A 14135-nucleotide genomic window follows, 5' to 3' on the forward strand; every position below is an offset into this window, starting at 1 on the left:
CAGCCCACAAAGTCTGTGCTGACAACTTGTGCCAGGCCTAAACTGGCTCAGGTTGTGGGCAGATTTCCAGGCTGAAGATTCCCGTAGTGCATCTGAAGTCTGCGGCTGCTTTCATGTGCAGGACATCCCCCGAGGAGAGGGCCGAGTCCTGGCAGAGGTGTAGATGGCAGATGTACCCCATTACCTTTTAAAAATAAATAAAAAAGCAGATTCTGGAAATCTAAAACAAAAACAGAAAATGCTGGGAACATTTAGCATGTCCGGCAGCATCAAAGGGAAGATAAACAGGGTTAAAGTTTTAGGGCAAAGACTCTTTGTCAGATCTAACTCCTCTGATAAAGATCTCCATGTAAGAAGTTAACTCTGTTTCCCTTCCTAATAATACTCCCTGACCTGCTGAATGCTTCTAGCATTTTCTATTGTCTCATCACTTCTTGCTTCCTTGAAGTAGGTTACTACTGGAGACTCTGAATCAATTGTAGTTTTGACAATGCATGTACAATATTCTTCCATTTTCTCTATGGTGTCCTTCCCAGTGTATCACTTCATTTCATCCACAGACTTCCTCTTCCGCTCCTCCCAAATACTGCCAGCTCAATATCTCTTTTCCCTCATGTACTTCAACTTCCCTTTCAGTGTGCCCGTAAAATTCCCATCTTCTCTCTTGTGCAATATACAAATAGTTGAGGCAAATTGCCTCAGTCTCTGTCATTGCTCTTTGAAATAAATTGCCATGATAAAGGTAAACAAAAAGACCTAACTCGGAGCTTTTGCTTTTAGCCATTACTGAGTTTTACTTCAAAACAGCGTGTAATGAATTGATTGTGGGAACAGTATGCAAGACTAGCTTTACATTGTACCTTGATACATGTGACAATGTTAAACCAATTCCAATTGATTATACAACTATAATGATGAAAACTTAAAAGTATGTTAATGTACCAGTAGGAACAATATTCTGTGGTTTGAGAAATCTGGGATTTGACACCACCAGACTCTGGAGGATGTTGGATTATTGTTTTATTGTATTGAGCTAAGCTGCAAGATATACAAAATTATGAGGGGTATAGATATGTGCACAGTCTTTTTCTCAGGTCTGGGGAATCAAGAACTACAGGGTCTAAGGTGAGAGGGCATAGATACCATAGGAACGTGAGGGGCATCTATTTCACCCAGATGATGGCCCATATAAGAAATGAGCTGCTAGAGGAACTGGTTGAGGCGCATATATTAACAACTTTTAAAAGGCACTTAGACAGATTTATTGGTAAGAAAGGTATAGAGGGATACTTGCAGGCAAATGAGGCTAGCTTAGATGAGAATCTTGGCTGGCATGGACCAGTGTGGCCAATGGCCCTGTTTCTGTGTTGTATGATTCCGTGACTCTCAAATTGTTACTATTTTATAGTAAATACAATAACAACCTGTTATTGTATTAGTGGGCCAAAGTTTCGGCTGCTCAAATTCATGTGAGCATAGGGTGTGCTGAGACTTTATTTCTTTGTGTGCTGTTCTCACGCTGAATTACCAAAAATGAAGTCAGCCCAAATGATCCCTGCTGCTGTGAATTCTCCTTTTCATCTGTCCTCAGTCAGCTCTGCATTAACCTTCTTTTCCATGCTGCCTCGCAATTGTCTAACTTTCCCAACTCAGGCAGGTACATTTCTGCCAGCAGAAAAGCCCTCATAGGAATCCATCAAGTTTCTTTGTGCATGAACTTTGAAAACCAGTGGATTTCCAAAAGCAAGATTTAATAGAATTTCCAAAAGAGAATCACCCGCAGCTTTTCAGGACCATATATAACCATATAACAATTACAGCACTGAAACAGGCCATCTTGGCCCTTCTAGTCCATGCCGAACGCTTACTCTCACTTAGTCCCACCGACCTGCACTCAGCCCATAACCCTCCATTCCTTTCCTGTCCATATACCTATCCAATTTTACTTTAAATGACAATATCGAACCTGCCTCTACTACTTCTACTGGAAGCTCGTTCCACACAGTTACCACTGTCTGAGTAAAGAAGTTCCCCCTCGTGTTACCCCTAAACTTTTGCCCCTTAACCCTCAACTCATGTCCTCTTGTTAGGGCCCAGTTGTACCAAACCATATCTTGCTCTTAAAAATTAGGCTCAGCACTTTGTCTCCCCACTGAAAGTAAGCCCGGTCTGAGGGTCAGGCAGGTTGACGTGCCCAAAGGTTCTGACACTGCTAGCGTCTTCTTTGCCAGTGTGTTGCTTCACAGTTTTGGTTTGCAGTTCTCTGCACATCTGGCCCCAATCTAAGCTGTTTCACTTTTGTTTTCTTTTCAGTGGCCAACAAAGAAAAACTGGAAAAGGAAACAGGATTGAAAATCTTACAAACAGGCATGGGTGAGGTAAGCTGCAGCTGCCAGGTATTCTCGTTCTCTAACCTGAATCACTACCAATTTATGATACTGTTGGACATCTACAAGTACAATTTATTTCCTGGTTTTAAGTGATGGCACGAGAGAATTTGTACATACCCTTCTGGAAAAAAAAATCTTTTTTTATGCTCAGGAAGGAAGTAATTGATCTGTAGATCAGTAGCACCAGACGCGCGTTATTGTTGTATCTTCATATTGTACCCTGCCTATAAATGACGGTGGGATCAACGTCTATGGAGCAGACTGGCCAAGTGCCACTATCTCGCAGGTTCAGCACTAAGATGAAATTCAGTGTGTTATTCATCACCCAGTTATATACTCAAGTAATGCTGATGAAATTTGATTTTACCTTTGCAGACTGGACAGTCCAGCCACCAAAATGGCAAACAGAACTACTGATCAATATAGCACACAAGGAGGTCATTTGCTTAAACTGAATGTCCCACAATTTGCTTTCCACGCCAGCCTCCTCCTGTCCAACCCATCATCAGAGTCAGGTGTATTATCACTGACATATATTGTGAAATCTGTTATTTTAAATTAATGTATTTATTTATTGACATGCAGCCCTTCTGTCCCCTTAAGCTGTGCCATTCAGCAATCCCCCCCGGTTTAATCCTAGCCTACAACGACTACTTAACCTACCAACCGCTACGTCTTTGGACTGTGGGAGGGAACACAGGGAAAATCTACAAACTCCTTCCAGGCAGTGGCGGGAATTGAACCTGGGTCGCTGGCACTGTAAAACGTTGTGCTAACCACTACGCTACCATGCTGCAATACAGCGCAATACATAAAAATACTATAAATTGCAATCAAAGACAAATATTAAAATTAAATTAACCAAGTAGTACAAAAAGAAAACAAAAATAGTGAGGTTGTATTCCCCATTACTTTGTCTGTTATACAAATTAATTTAACGGGAAACTACTATTATAAGTAGAAGTCTCTGGGGCATTCCATCCCCTTTAGCATACAAAGATGCAGTAATAGCTACCTGTGAGCTGCAAAGCAAATCTAAGCTGATAAACCACAAGTCTAAAAGCCATTCACTTGATTGATGGTAAGTGGTCTTCTTGGTGCTGTTTAATCAAAATTGTTAGGTGGACAAATGCAATAATTTGCTTGTATGATTTTAACATAGCCCAGTAGCAGTTATTGATCTGATGATTGATTGCCCAGCACTAACAGGTTGGGAATCCTTCTGGGAATCCTCAGATTGCATACGTTGTTTCTGATGTGATGTCCTGGAGATTATTTTCAGCTGTGTATTACATCTCCCTCAAAGTCCGTCACAGGCACGTCAGTATGCTGCACAAGAGCGTACCAGAGCACGACACAAACACAGAACTGATGACACATTGGTGCAGCTAGTAGAGCTATTGCCCCACACACCGGTAATCCAGGTTCAATCCTGGTCTCCGGTGCTGTCCTTGTGGAGTTTGCTCACTCTCCCTGTGAGCGGATGAGTTCCCTCCAGGTGCTCTGCTTTCTTCCCACATCCCAAAGATGTGAGTTGTAAGTTAATTGGCCACTATAAATTGGTGAGTGGGAAGTTATTGGAGAATGTGAGAAAGATAAAATGTGATTAAGGCATGACTGGTGTAAATTCGTGTTCATTGGTCTCAGAGGACCAAAGGGTCTGTTTTTGCATTGTATGTCTCTCTGAGAACAGAGACATTTCATTTTATTTGGTATTGGTTTATTAGTGTCACATGTTCCAAGATACAGTAAAAAGATTCTCTTGCATACTGATTATACAGATCAAATCTTTACATAGTACATGGAGGTAAAATGAGGTAAAAGAATAAAATTACAAAATAAAATGTAAAAGTTACTGAAAAGTGCAGTGCAAGTAAGAGATAAAGTGCAAGATCGCAAAGAGGGAAATTGTAGGTTTGTGCAAGAGGACCTTTCAAGATTCTGATAACCGTGGTGTTGAAGATGTCCTTGAGCCTCGTGGTACGTGCTTGTATCTTCTGCCCAATGGGAGAGCAGAGAGCATCCGGGGAGGGTGGAGTTGGGTTATGCTAGCTGCTGTAACGAGGCAGCAAAACGTATGAGAAGTATAATCAGAGTCCATTGAACGGAGGCTGTTTCCCATGATGTGCTGAGCTGTGTCCACGACTCTCTGCAGTTTCTGGCAGTTTAGGCTTGAAACCTGAAACAGCTTTTCATTCTCGTTGACTCCACCAATTGTCGGTGCACAGAGACATTCTGGAAGTGAGAGCGCTCAGGCAAGTGGTCCAATGAGTCACAGAGCCTCAGGTGCCACTTTATAAGGTATACCTGTACATCTGCTCGTTAATGTAAATGTATAATCAACCTACGATATGGCAGCAACTCAGTGCATAAATGCATTCAGACACGGTCAAGAGATTCAGTTGGTATTCAAACTGAACAGCGGAGTGAGGAAAAAATGTGATCTCAGTGACTTATACTGTGGAACGATTGTTGGTGCCAGATGGGTTGGCTGAGTATCTCAGAAACTACTGATCTCCTGGGATTTTCATGCTCAAGTCTCTAGAATTTACGGAGACTGGTGTGAAAAGCAAAAAAAAACATCCAGTGAGTGGCACTGGATGAAAATGTGTTGTGGAAAAGGTCAGTAAAAGTTTTTTCAAGTATGTTAAAAATAAAAGAGAAATGAGAGTGGATATAGGACTGCTAGAAAATGAGGCAGGAGAAGTAATAACAGGGGGCAAGGAGCTGGCTGCTGAATTGAATAATTTGCGTCAGTCTTCGTTGTGGAAGACACTAGCAGCATGCCTGATGTTGTAGAGTGTGAAGGAAGAGACCATTGAAACATAGAAAACCTACAGCACAATACAGGCACTTCGACCCACAAAGCTGTGCCGAACATGTCCTTACCTTAGAACTACCTAGGCTTTACCCATAGCCCTCTATTTTTCTAAGCTCCATGTTGCCATCCTGGAGTCTCTTAAAAGACCCCATCGTTTCCGCCTCCAGCATCACTGCTGGCAGCCATTCCACACACTCACCCCTCACTGCGTAAAAAAACTTACCCCGACATCTCCTCTGTACCTACTTCCAAGCACCTTAAAACTGTGCCCTCTTGTGCTAGTAATTTCAGTCCTGGGGAAAAGCCTCTGTCTATCCACATGATCAATGCCTCTCATTATCTTGTACACATCTATCAAGTCACCTCATCCTCCGTCACTCCAAGGAGAAAAGGCCGAGTTCACTCAGCCTATTCTCATAAGGCATGCTCCCCAATCCAGGCAACATCCTTGTAAATCTCCTCTGCACCCTTTCTATGGCTTCCACATCCTTCCTGTAGTGAGGCGACCAGAAATGAGCACAGTACTCCAAGTGGGGTCTGACCACGGTCCTATATAGCTGTAACATTACCTCTCTGCTCCTAAACTCAATCCCACAATCGATGAAGGCCAATGCACCGAATGCCTTCTTAACCACAGAGTCAATCTGCGCAGCTGCTTTGAGTGTCCTATGGACTCGGACCACAAGATCCCTCTGATCCTCTACACTTCCAAGAGTCTTACCATTAATACTACATTCTGCCATCATATTTGACCTACCAAGATGAACCACTTCACACTTATCTGGGTTGAACTCCATCTGCCACTTCTCAGCCCAGTTTTGCATCCTATCAATATCCCACTGTAACCTCTGACAGCCCTCCACAATATCCACAACACCTCTAACCTTTGTGTCATCAGCAAACTTTCTAACCCATCCCTCCACTTCCTCATCCAGGTCATTTATAAAAATCACGAAGAGTAAGGGTCCCAGAACAGATCCCTGAGGCACTCCACTGGTGACCGACCTCCATGCAGAATATGGCCCGTCTACAACCACTCTTTGCATTCTGTGTCAAGCCAGTTTTGGATCCACAAAGCAATGTTCCCTTGGATCCCATGCTTCCTTACTTTCTCGATAAGCCTTGCATGGGGTACCTTATCAAATGCCTTGCTAAAATCCATATACACTACATCTACTGCTCTACCTTCATCAATGTGTTTAGTCACATTCTCAAAAAATTCAGTCAGGCTCATAAGGCACGACCTGTGTTTGACAAAGCCATACTGACTATTCCTAATCATATTATGCCTCTCCAAATGTTCATAAATCATGCCTCTCAGGATCTTCTCCATCAACTTACCAACCATTGAAGTAAGATTCACTGGTCGATAATTTCCTGGGCTATCTCTACTCCCTTTCTTTAATAAGGAAACAACATCCACAACCCTCAAATCCTCCGGAACCTGTCCCGTCCTCATTGATGATGCAAAGATCATTGTCAGAGGCTCAGCAATCTCCTCCCTCGCTTCCCACAGTAGCCTGGGGTACATACTGTCCAGTCCCGGTGACGTATCCAACTTGATGCTTTCCAAAAGTTCCAGCACATCCTCTTTCTTAGCATCTACATTCTCAAGCTTTTCAGTCCACTGTAAGTCATCCCTACAATCGCCAAGATCCTTTTCCGAAGTGAATACTGAAGCAATGTATTCATTAAGTACCTCTACTATTTCCTCCGGTTCCATACACACTTTTCCATTGTCACACTTGATTGGTCTTATTCTTTCACGTCTTATCCTCTTGCTCTTCTACTGGGTGCAGTACACGAAAGAAGATGCTCAAAAATTTGAAAGACCTAAAGGTGCATAAGTCACCCGGACCAGAGGAACTGCATCCTAGGTTTCTGGAAGAGGTAGTATTAGAGATTGTAGTGGCATTAGAAATGATCTTTCAAAAATCATTGGACACTGGCATGGTGCCAGAGGACTGGAAAATTGCAATGAATTACTCCACTCTTTAAGAAAGAAGGAAGGCAGTAGAAAGGAAATTATAGACCAGTTAGCCTGACTTCAGTGGTTGGGAAGATGTTAAAGATGTTGGAGTCAATTGTTAAGGATGATGTGATGGATTACTTGGTGAACAGGACAAGGTAGTACAAAGTCAGCCTAGTTTCCTTCAGGGAAAATCTTGCCTGACGAACCTGTTGGAATTCTTTGAGGAGATTACAAGTAGGATAGATAAAGGGGATGCAGTGGATGTTGTATATTTGGACTTTCAGAAGGCCTTTGACAAGGTGCCACACATGAGGCTGCTTCCCAAGTTAAGGGCACATGGTGTTACAGGAAAGTTACTAACATGGTTGGCTGCTAGTGACTAGTGGTGTTCTGCAGGGGTCGGTGATTTTTTTATGCTGTATATAAATGATTTAGATGATGGAATAGATGGCTTTGTTGCCAAATTTGTAGATGATATGAAGATTGGTGGAGGGGCAGGTAGTGTTGAGGAAAAAGGTAGGATGCAGAAGGACTTATACAGATTAGGAGAATGGGCAAGAAAGTGGCAAATGAAATACAGTGTTGGAAAATGCATGGTCATGCACTTCGGTAGTAGAAATAAACATGCAGACTATTTTCTATACGGGGAAAAAATACAGGAATCTGAGATGCAGAGGGACTTGGAAGTCCTTGTGCAGAATACCCTGACGGTTAACTTGCAGGCTTAGTCGGTGGTGAGGAAGGCAAATGCCATGTTAGCATTCATTTCAAGAGGTCTAGGATACAAGAGCACGGATGTGATGCTGAGGCTTTATGAGGCACTGGTGAGGCCTCACCTTGAGTATTGTGAACAGTTTTGGGCCCATCATCATGTGCTGGAATTGGAGTGGGTCCAGGGAAGGTTCACAAGGATGATTCCAGGAACTAAAAGGGTTATCATACAAGGAATATTTGATGACTCTGGTCTGTACTCGCTAGAATTCAGAAGGATAAGGGGCGATCTCATTGAAACCTTTGGAATGTTGAAAGACCGAGACAGAGTAGGATGTTTCCCATGGTGGGAGAGTCTAGGACAAGAGGGCATAGCCTCAGGATAGAAAGGTGCCTTTTCAAAACAGAGATGTGGAGAAATTTCTTTAGCCAAAGGGTGATGAATTTGTGGAAGTTGTTGCCACATGCAGCTGTGGAGGCCAAATTGTTGGGTGTGTTTAAGGCACAGATTGATAGGTTCTTGATTGGACATGGCATGAAAGGGTTACGGGATGAAGGCCAGGAACTGGGGTTGAGGGGGAGATAGAAAAATGGATCAGCCATGATTGAATGGTCGAGCAGACTTGAAGGGCCAGATGGCCTAATTCTGCTCCTATGTCTTATGGTCTGTGGTCAGACTGGTTCAAGCTGACAGGAAGCTGATCTTAACTCAAGTCATCATGCATTACAACAGTGATGTGCAGGAGAGCATCTCTGAATGCACAACATGTCGAACCTTGAAGTGGATGGGCTACAACAGCAGAAGAGAATGAATGTACATTCAGTGGCCATTTTATTAGTACAGAATGTACCTTATAAAGTGGCCACTGAGTCTAGTTCAATAAAAAATTAGGAAACACCATTAAATGCTCACCTTGCTTGTTATGCTGACCTCCTATAATTAATTTCTCACTGAACCTACTAGGATAAACATATCTTTTTTCTCCAGTCCTGCCAAAGGGTCTCGGCCCAAAATGTTGACTGTATTCTTTCCCATAGATGCTGCCTGACCTGCTGAGTTCCTCCAGCATTTTGTGTGTGTTGCTTGGATTTCCAGCATCTGAAGAGTTTCTTATGTTTGCTTGATATGTGCCATGTAATACGATGTAGGCGAACATGGTCTTTCCATGAGCACGATTGCTCTTGTCAAATGTTTCTACAGAAGTGGTTTGCCATTGCCGCCTGCTGGGCAGTGTCTTTACAAGGGAGGTGATCCCTAGCCATTATCAATACTCCTCAGAGATTGTCTGCCTGGTGTCAGAGGTCGCATCACCAAGACTTGTGATTTGCACCGGCTGCTCATACGACCATCCACCGCCTGCTCCCATGGCTTGACATTACCCTGATTGAGGGGGGCTAAGCAGGTGCTACACATTGCCCAAGGGTGACCTGCAGGCTAGTGGAGAGAAGCAACGCCCTTCACCTTCTTTGGTAGGGACATAACTCCATCCTGTCACCCTAAGGATAAACCGCCCAACAATTTAACATTACAATGATATCAGCACTGCCAGGGGCGGTGGTAGAGTCAGATACATTAGGAACACTTAAGACACTCTTAGATAGGCACACAGATAAAGGAAAAATGGAGGGTTCTGTGGCAGGGAAGAATCGGATTGATCTTGGTGTCAGTCAAAACGTTGGCACAACATCATGGGCTGAAAGGGTTGCACTGTTCCATGTTCTCTACGTTCAGACAAGAGTTGCTTATACCTGAAGCAGGAAAGTAGCCCAGCGAGCAAGCAGGTGATTGAGCCCTTACAGGATGTCAATAATCAAACTTTATGCGAAACTGCTTGTGCTATGCTCAGGTGGTTTTCATCTTATCCTGCGAGGCCTCAGTAAATTACTTTTGTTAACTTCTGCCAAGAAATCTATGGCATCTAATGGATCAGGCTCTAAACTTAAAAGTGGTCAATATCAGACAGAGTGCTCTGATTCTTCTAGGGTTCAAGCACATTGACATTGTGGTGAAGTTATGGATCTAACACTCTTCGAAAGCTGCACAAGTGGGAGGTCAATCCCAACTATGTGGCTAGAAAATTTAAAATTTATTAACTAATTGCTAGAATTGCTAGTCCTCAACTTGCCTGCTATGCTCACCTGCTGTGATTAATTTCTCACTGGACCTACTGGGGACAGATAGCCTAACAACTTAATATCAATTACATTGACTTCTGAATAAGTAAAGACTGTTCCACTAACATTGCATCAACAACAGGGAGTCGTGATTTTGTACAAAATTCTATATAAGTGAGATGGGAGGTTGGGAGGTGCATGAAAATTAGTGAGTGATGCAGGCATTCTTCTAAAATAACTCTTTGAAGCAGGAAAGTTCACAAGATAAGACCATCGTGTTGTCAGTTTCTGAAGCAGAACCTCTACAACGGGCTACCCTGTACCATTTCTCTCTATGGCTGATGGCTGTCACGGCTTGGATGAGATGAGATTTGTGTTTCACCCATCAATCACTAAGGCCAAGATAAGGCACCAAGTTAAAACTTCAATCCGCAGTGCTTTCTGTTTGAATGGTTGGATTGCCTTTATTTGAAACAAGAATGTTTGCTTGTTGACTAATGGAGTTGGGATTTCTTCTGCCTAGTGCAAAGGGCAAAATATTAAAAAGCAAGGCATTGTCTGTGAAGCTTTAAAGTCTCTGTTTACTTCAAAATGAGTGGGCTTAAATGAAAGAAATCCCATGGGTATAAACAGTGGATTTGGTAATAAGTGTTTAAACTTTCAGAGCATATCCAGGCCTATTCTGTTCACCTCAAATCTAAACAGAGAAATACACTTCATAATCTATTCTGCAGAGCTGTTCTTAAATTAAGAAGGTGTGTCCAGAATCTATTATAACCTTCTTCATTGTCAGCATGGTTTTGGCATCCGTCGGTCTCGAGAGACCATGGATCTGCGCCTGGAGTTTCCAGGGCACAGGCCTGGGCAGGGTTGTGTGGGAGACCGGCAGTTGCCCAAGCTGCAGGCCTTCCCCTCTCCACGCCACCGATGTTGTCCAAGGGAAGGGCACTAGGACCCATGCAGCTTGGCACCGGTGACGTCTCAGAGCAATGTGTTGTTAAGTGCCTTGCTCAAGGACACAAACACGCTGCCTCAGCTGAGGCTCGAACCAGAGACCTTCAGGTTACTAGTCTGATGCCTTGCCCACTAGGCCACGTGTCAACAACACTTCCTAATTTCATGTAATCTGCAAATTTATTGATCAAGCATTGTGCATTCACATCTAGATCATTCATACAAATAATGGAAAACAAGAATCCCAATATTGACTTTTGCGGTGCATCACTAATCATTGGCTTCCATTCTGAGAAGCAATCTTCAACCAGCACCCTCAGCTACCTACCTCTGAGCCAATTTTTACCCTACCTACCTATCTCTCCCTGGATTCCATGGGATGTTACCTACCAGATCAGTTTAGCATATGGTACTTTGTCAAAGGCCATGCTAAAATCCAGATAGACAACGTTCACTGCTTACCATCATATACCCTTCTGGTTATCTCTTCAAAAACCTCGAAAATGTTTGTTAAGCATGCCCTTCCACTCACAGAGCCATGGTGACTCCTCCTATGCAGATTATATCTGTCCAAATGCTGGTACACCCCTTCCCCTGGAATTCCCTCCAGTAACTTCCCTACCACTGACGTCAGGCTAACACAAGGAAATCTGCAGATGCTGGAAATTCAAGCAACACACACAAAATGCTGGTGGAATGCAGCAGGCCAGGCAGCATCTATAAGGAGAAGCACTGTCGACGTTTCAGGCCGAGACCCTTCGTCAGGACAGAAGAGTCTGACGAAGGGTCTCGGCCCGAAACGTCGACAGTGCTTCTCCCTATAGATGCTGCCTGGCCTGCTGCATACCACCAGCATACTGATGTCAGGCTGACCAGTTGTAGTTCTTTGGCCTATCTTTGCTCCCCTTCTTAAACAACAGAATGACACTAGCCACCTTCTAGAACTTCACCAGTGACTAACAATGAAGAAAATATCTCAGCAAAGGCCTCCACAATTTCTTGTTCGGCCTCCCACAAAATCTGAGCATGCACTTGGTCAGGACCTGGGGATTTACAGAGTCTGCCTTAATCCACTGTAAAGCTTCAATATCTCTTCTCTGGTAATATGAATATTTCCCAAAATATCTCCACTTTTTTCACATCTCTTGAGCAACCATTATTTTCTCCTCAGTAAACACCAAAGAGAAATACTCATTAAAATTCCCACCCATCTCTTGTTGCTTGAGACATAGGTGGCCCTGCCTGTCTCCAAGGTGAGCTCGCCATCCTTTTACTTTTAATATAGCTGTGGAACAGCTTGTGATTTCTCTTAACCTTGCCTGCCATTCCATCTCATACTCTTTCTTTGTCCTCCTGATTTCCCTCTTAAGTGTATTCATCAAGGACTTCACTCAGCTCTGACCTCCTAATCCCAGTGTATACTTCTTGATTCTTGACCACAGTATCAATATCATGGTTCCCAAAACATGCCATGTTTATCCTTCACCCTAATTTATCACTCTCTTAAAGCCTCTGACTTGCCATTCATTCCTTTTCCTTCGGTCAGGCTCATCTAATCAATCTCTGCTGGATCCTGCCTAACTCCCCCTGATTTCAATAGGTTTCAATAGGTACATTTAATGTCAGAGAAATGTATACAATATACATCCTGAATTTCTTTTTCTTCGCAAACATCCACAAAACCAGAGGTGCCCTAAAGAATGAATTACAGTTAAATGTTAGAACCCCCAAAGTCCCCCACAACTCCCCCCTCCGATGCATGAGCAGCAGAAAGGCAACGACCCCCACCAGCAAAAAGCATCAGTACCCCCCACTGAGCACTCAAGTGTGCAGCAAAGCATCAATAAAGAAACAGACTTGTAGTACCTCAAAGGCTACTTGTGAACCTGGTAATTTGACATACCACAGGCTCCCTCGCTCTCTAATAAAGGAAAAAGAAGTGTTCCCATTTCACTGCGAGATGGGAGACATAACAAAACAACTTGCTGGTTTATGGGGTTAGAAGTCTGTTGTGTTGCTTTTCCAAGCTCTGTGCCCAAAGAACTCTGGTCTCTGGGCACACAGCAGTCATCTCACTGCTTTCAATCTTTCGTGTGACTCCCACAACGCATCAGGCGGCAGTGGCACCGAATCCCACCCACCTCCAGAGCCATGAAAATCCAGCACCCTGAAGGAGTGCTAGTCTTCCAGGCCGCATCCTTGGCATATTGAAAAGCGGCTGGTCGTGAGGCCCTGAGTGCGGGTCCCACTTCCGCAAAGAACCGAAGTCAGCGTGTAACTCTGGGTCACGGTCTTCAAAAGAACCCTGAAAAGAAAAAAAAGAGATATTAAAGATAGAAATAGAGCTGTTTCCGAAGATGCAAGCAAAGGAGTCGCCTTTAGGTGCATCATCCTAAGCTCTGCCCTCTGCACAGACCCTAACCTGTGGACCTGTCCTCTCCTTTTGCATTGCTATCTTAAAATTCATGGAATCATGGTCATTAGAGCCAAAGTGCTCTCCGATTAACACTTCAGTTACTTGCTCTACCTCCCTCTCAAAGAAGAGGCCCAATTTTGCCCTATCCCAAGCAGGACCCTCTGTATGTTGACTCAGCAAGATTCCTGGACACTTCACAAATTCCACACCACCATGCCCTTAACACTCAAGATTGAAGTTTCAAGATTGATTAATGTCATTCCCTGCACACAAGAATAAAGGAAAATAACATAATTGTTACTCCAGATCTGATGCAGCACAAAAAAACACAAAAGATAATAAGAACACATTAATAATTTAAAAAACACAATAAACATAAATACATCAGATAGCTTGGATATGGTGATTGATTGAATGACACTAAAGTGATGCTAGGCTGTGCAGAAGGTGACTGACAGGAAAAGATAAAGTAGTGGTGGAGTTACTGAGTGGAGGTGTTGACCGGAGTTACTGGTTGGAGGAAAAGAACTGTTTTTGAGTCTGCTGGTCCTGGTGTGGATGCCATGTATCCACACGGAAGAAAATGGCAGCAGTAAAAAACACAACCAAGGGCGACATCCTCCGGATGGTTCACCAAACTACTTTCACTTCTGTTATGTCTTCTTTTTCTTTCAAATGTGTTTCTGCCATGGTTGAGACTCTGGATCTACATTTTGGTGCTGTGTTTTTAGGCTGACTGAGCAATCTGGTGCTTTG

At 43.4% G+C, this 14135-nt stretch overlaps 1 protein-coding gene across 2 annotated transcripts in view; it reads left to right on the plus strand.

Annotated features, from left to right (window-relative positions):
• Positions 1-14135, plus strand: part of ptprn2 (protein tyrosine phosphatase receptor type N2) — a 1022449-nt gene that overhangs the window by 732124 nt on the left and 276190 nt on the right. For both annotated transcript variants that reach the window (XM_073054872.1, XM_073054874.1), the window contains one exon: positions 2314-2378. In XM_073054872.1, the coding sequence (XP_072910973.1) occupies positions 2314-2378 (65 nt within the window). The remainder of the gene's footprint in view (positions 1-2313; positions 2379-14135) is intronic.

The sequence above is a fragment of the Hemitrygon akajei genome, chromosome 8, assembly GCF_048418815.1.
Source record: "Hemitrygon akajei chromosome 8, sHemAka1.3, whole genome shotgun sequence".
In the NCBI taxonomy this organism is placed as follows: Eukaryota; Metazoa; Chordata; class Chondrichthyes; order Myliobatiformes; family Dasyatidae; genus Hemitrygon; species Hemitrygon akajei.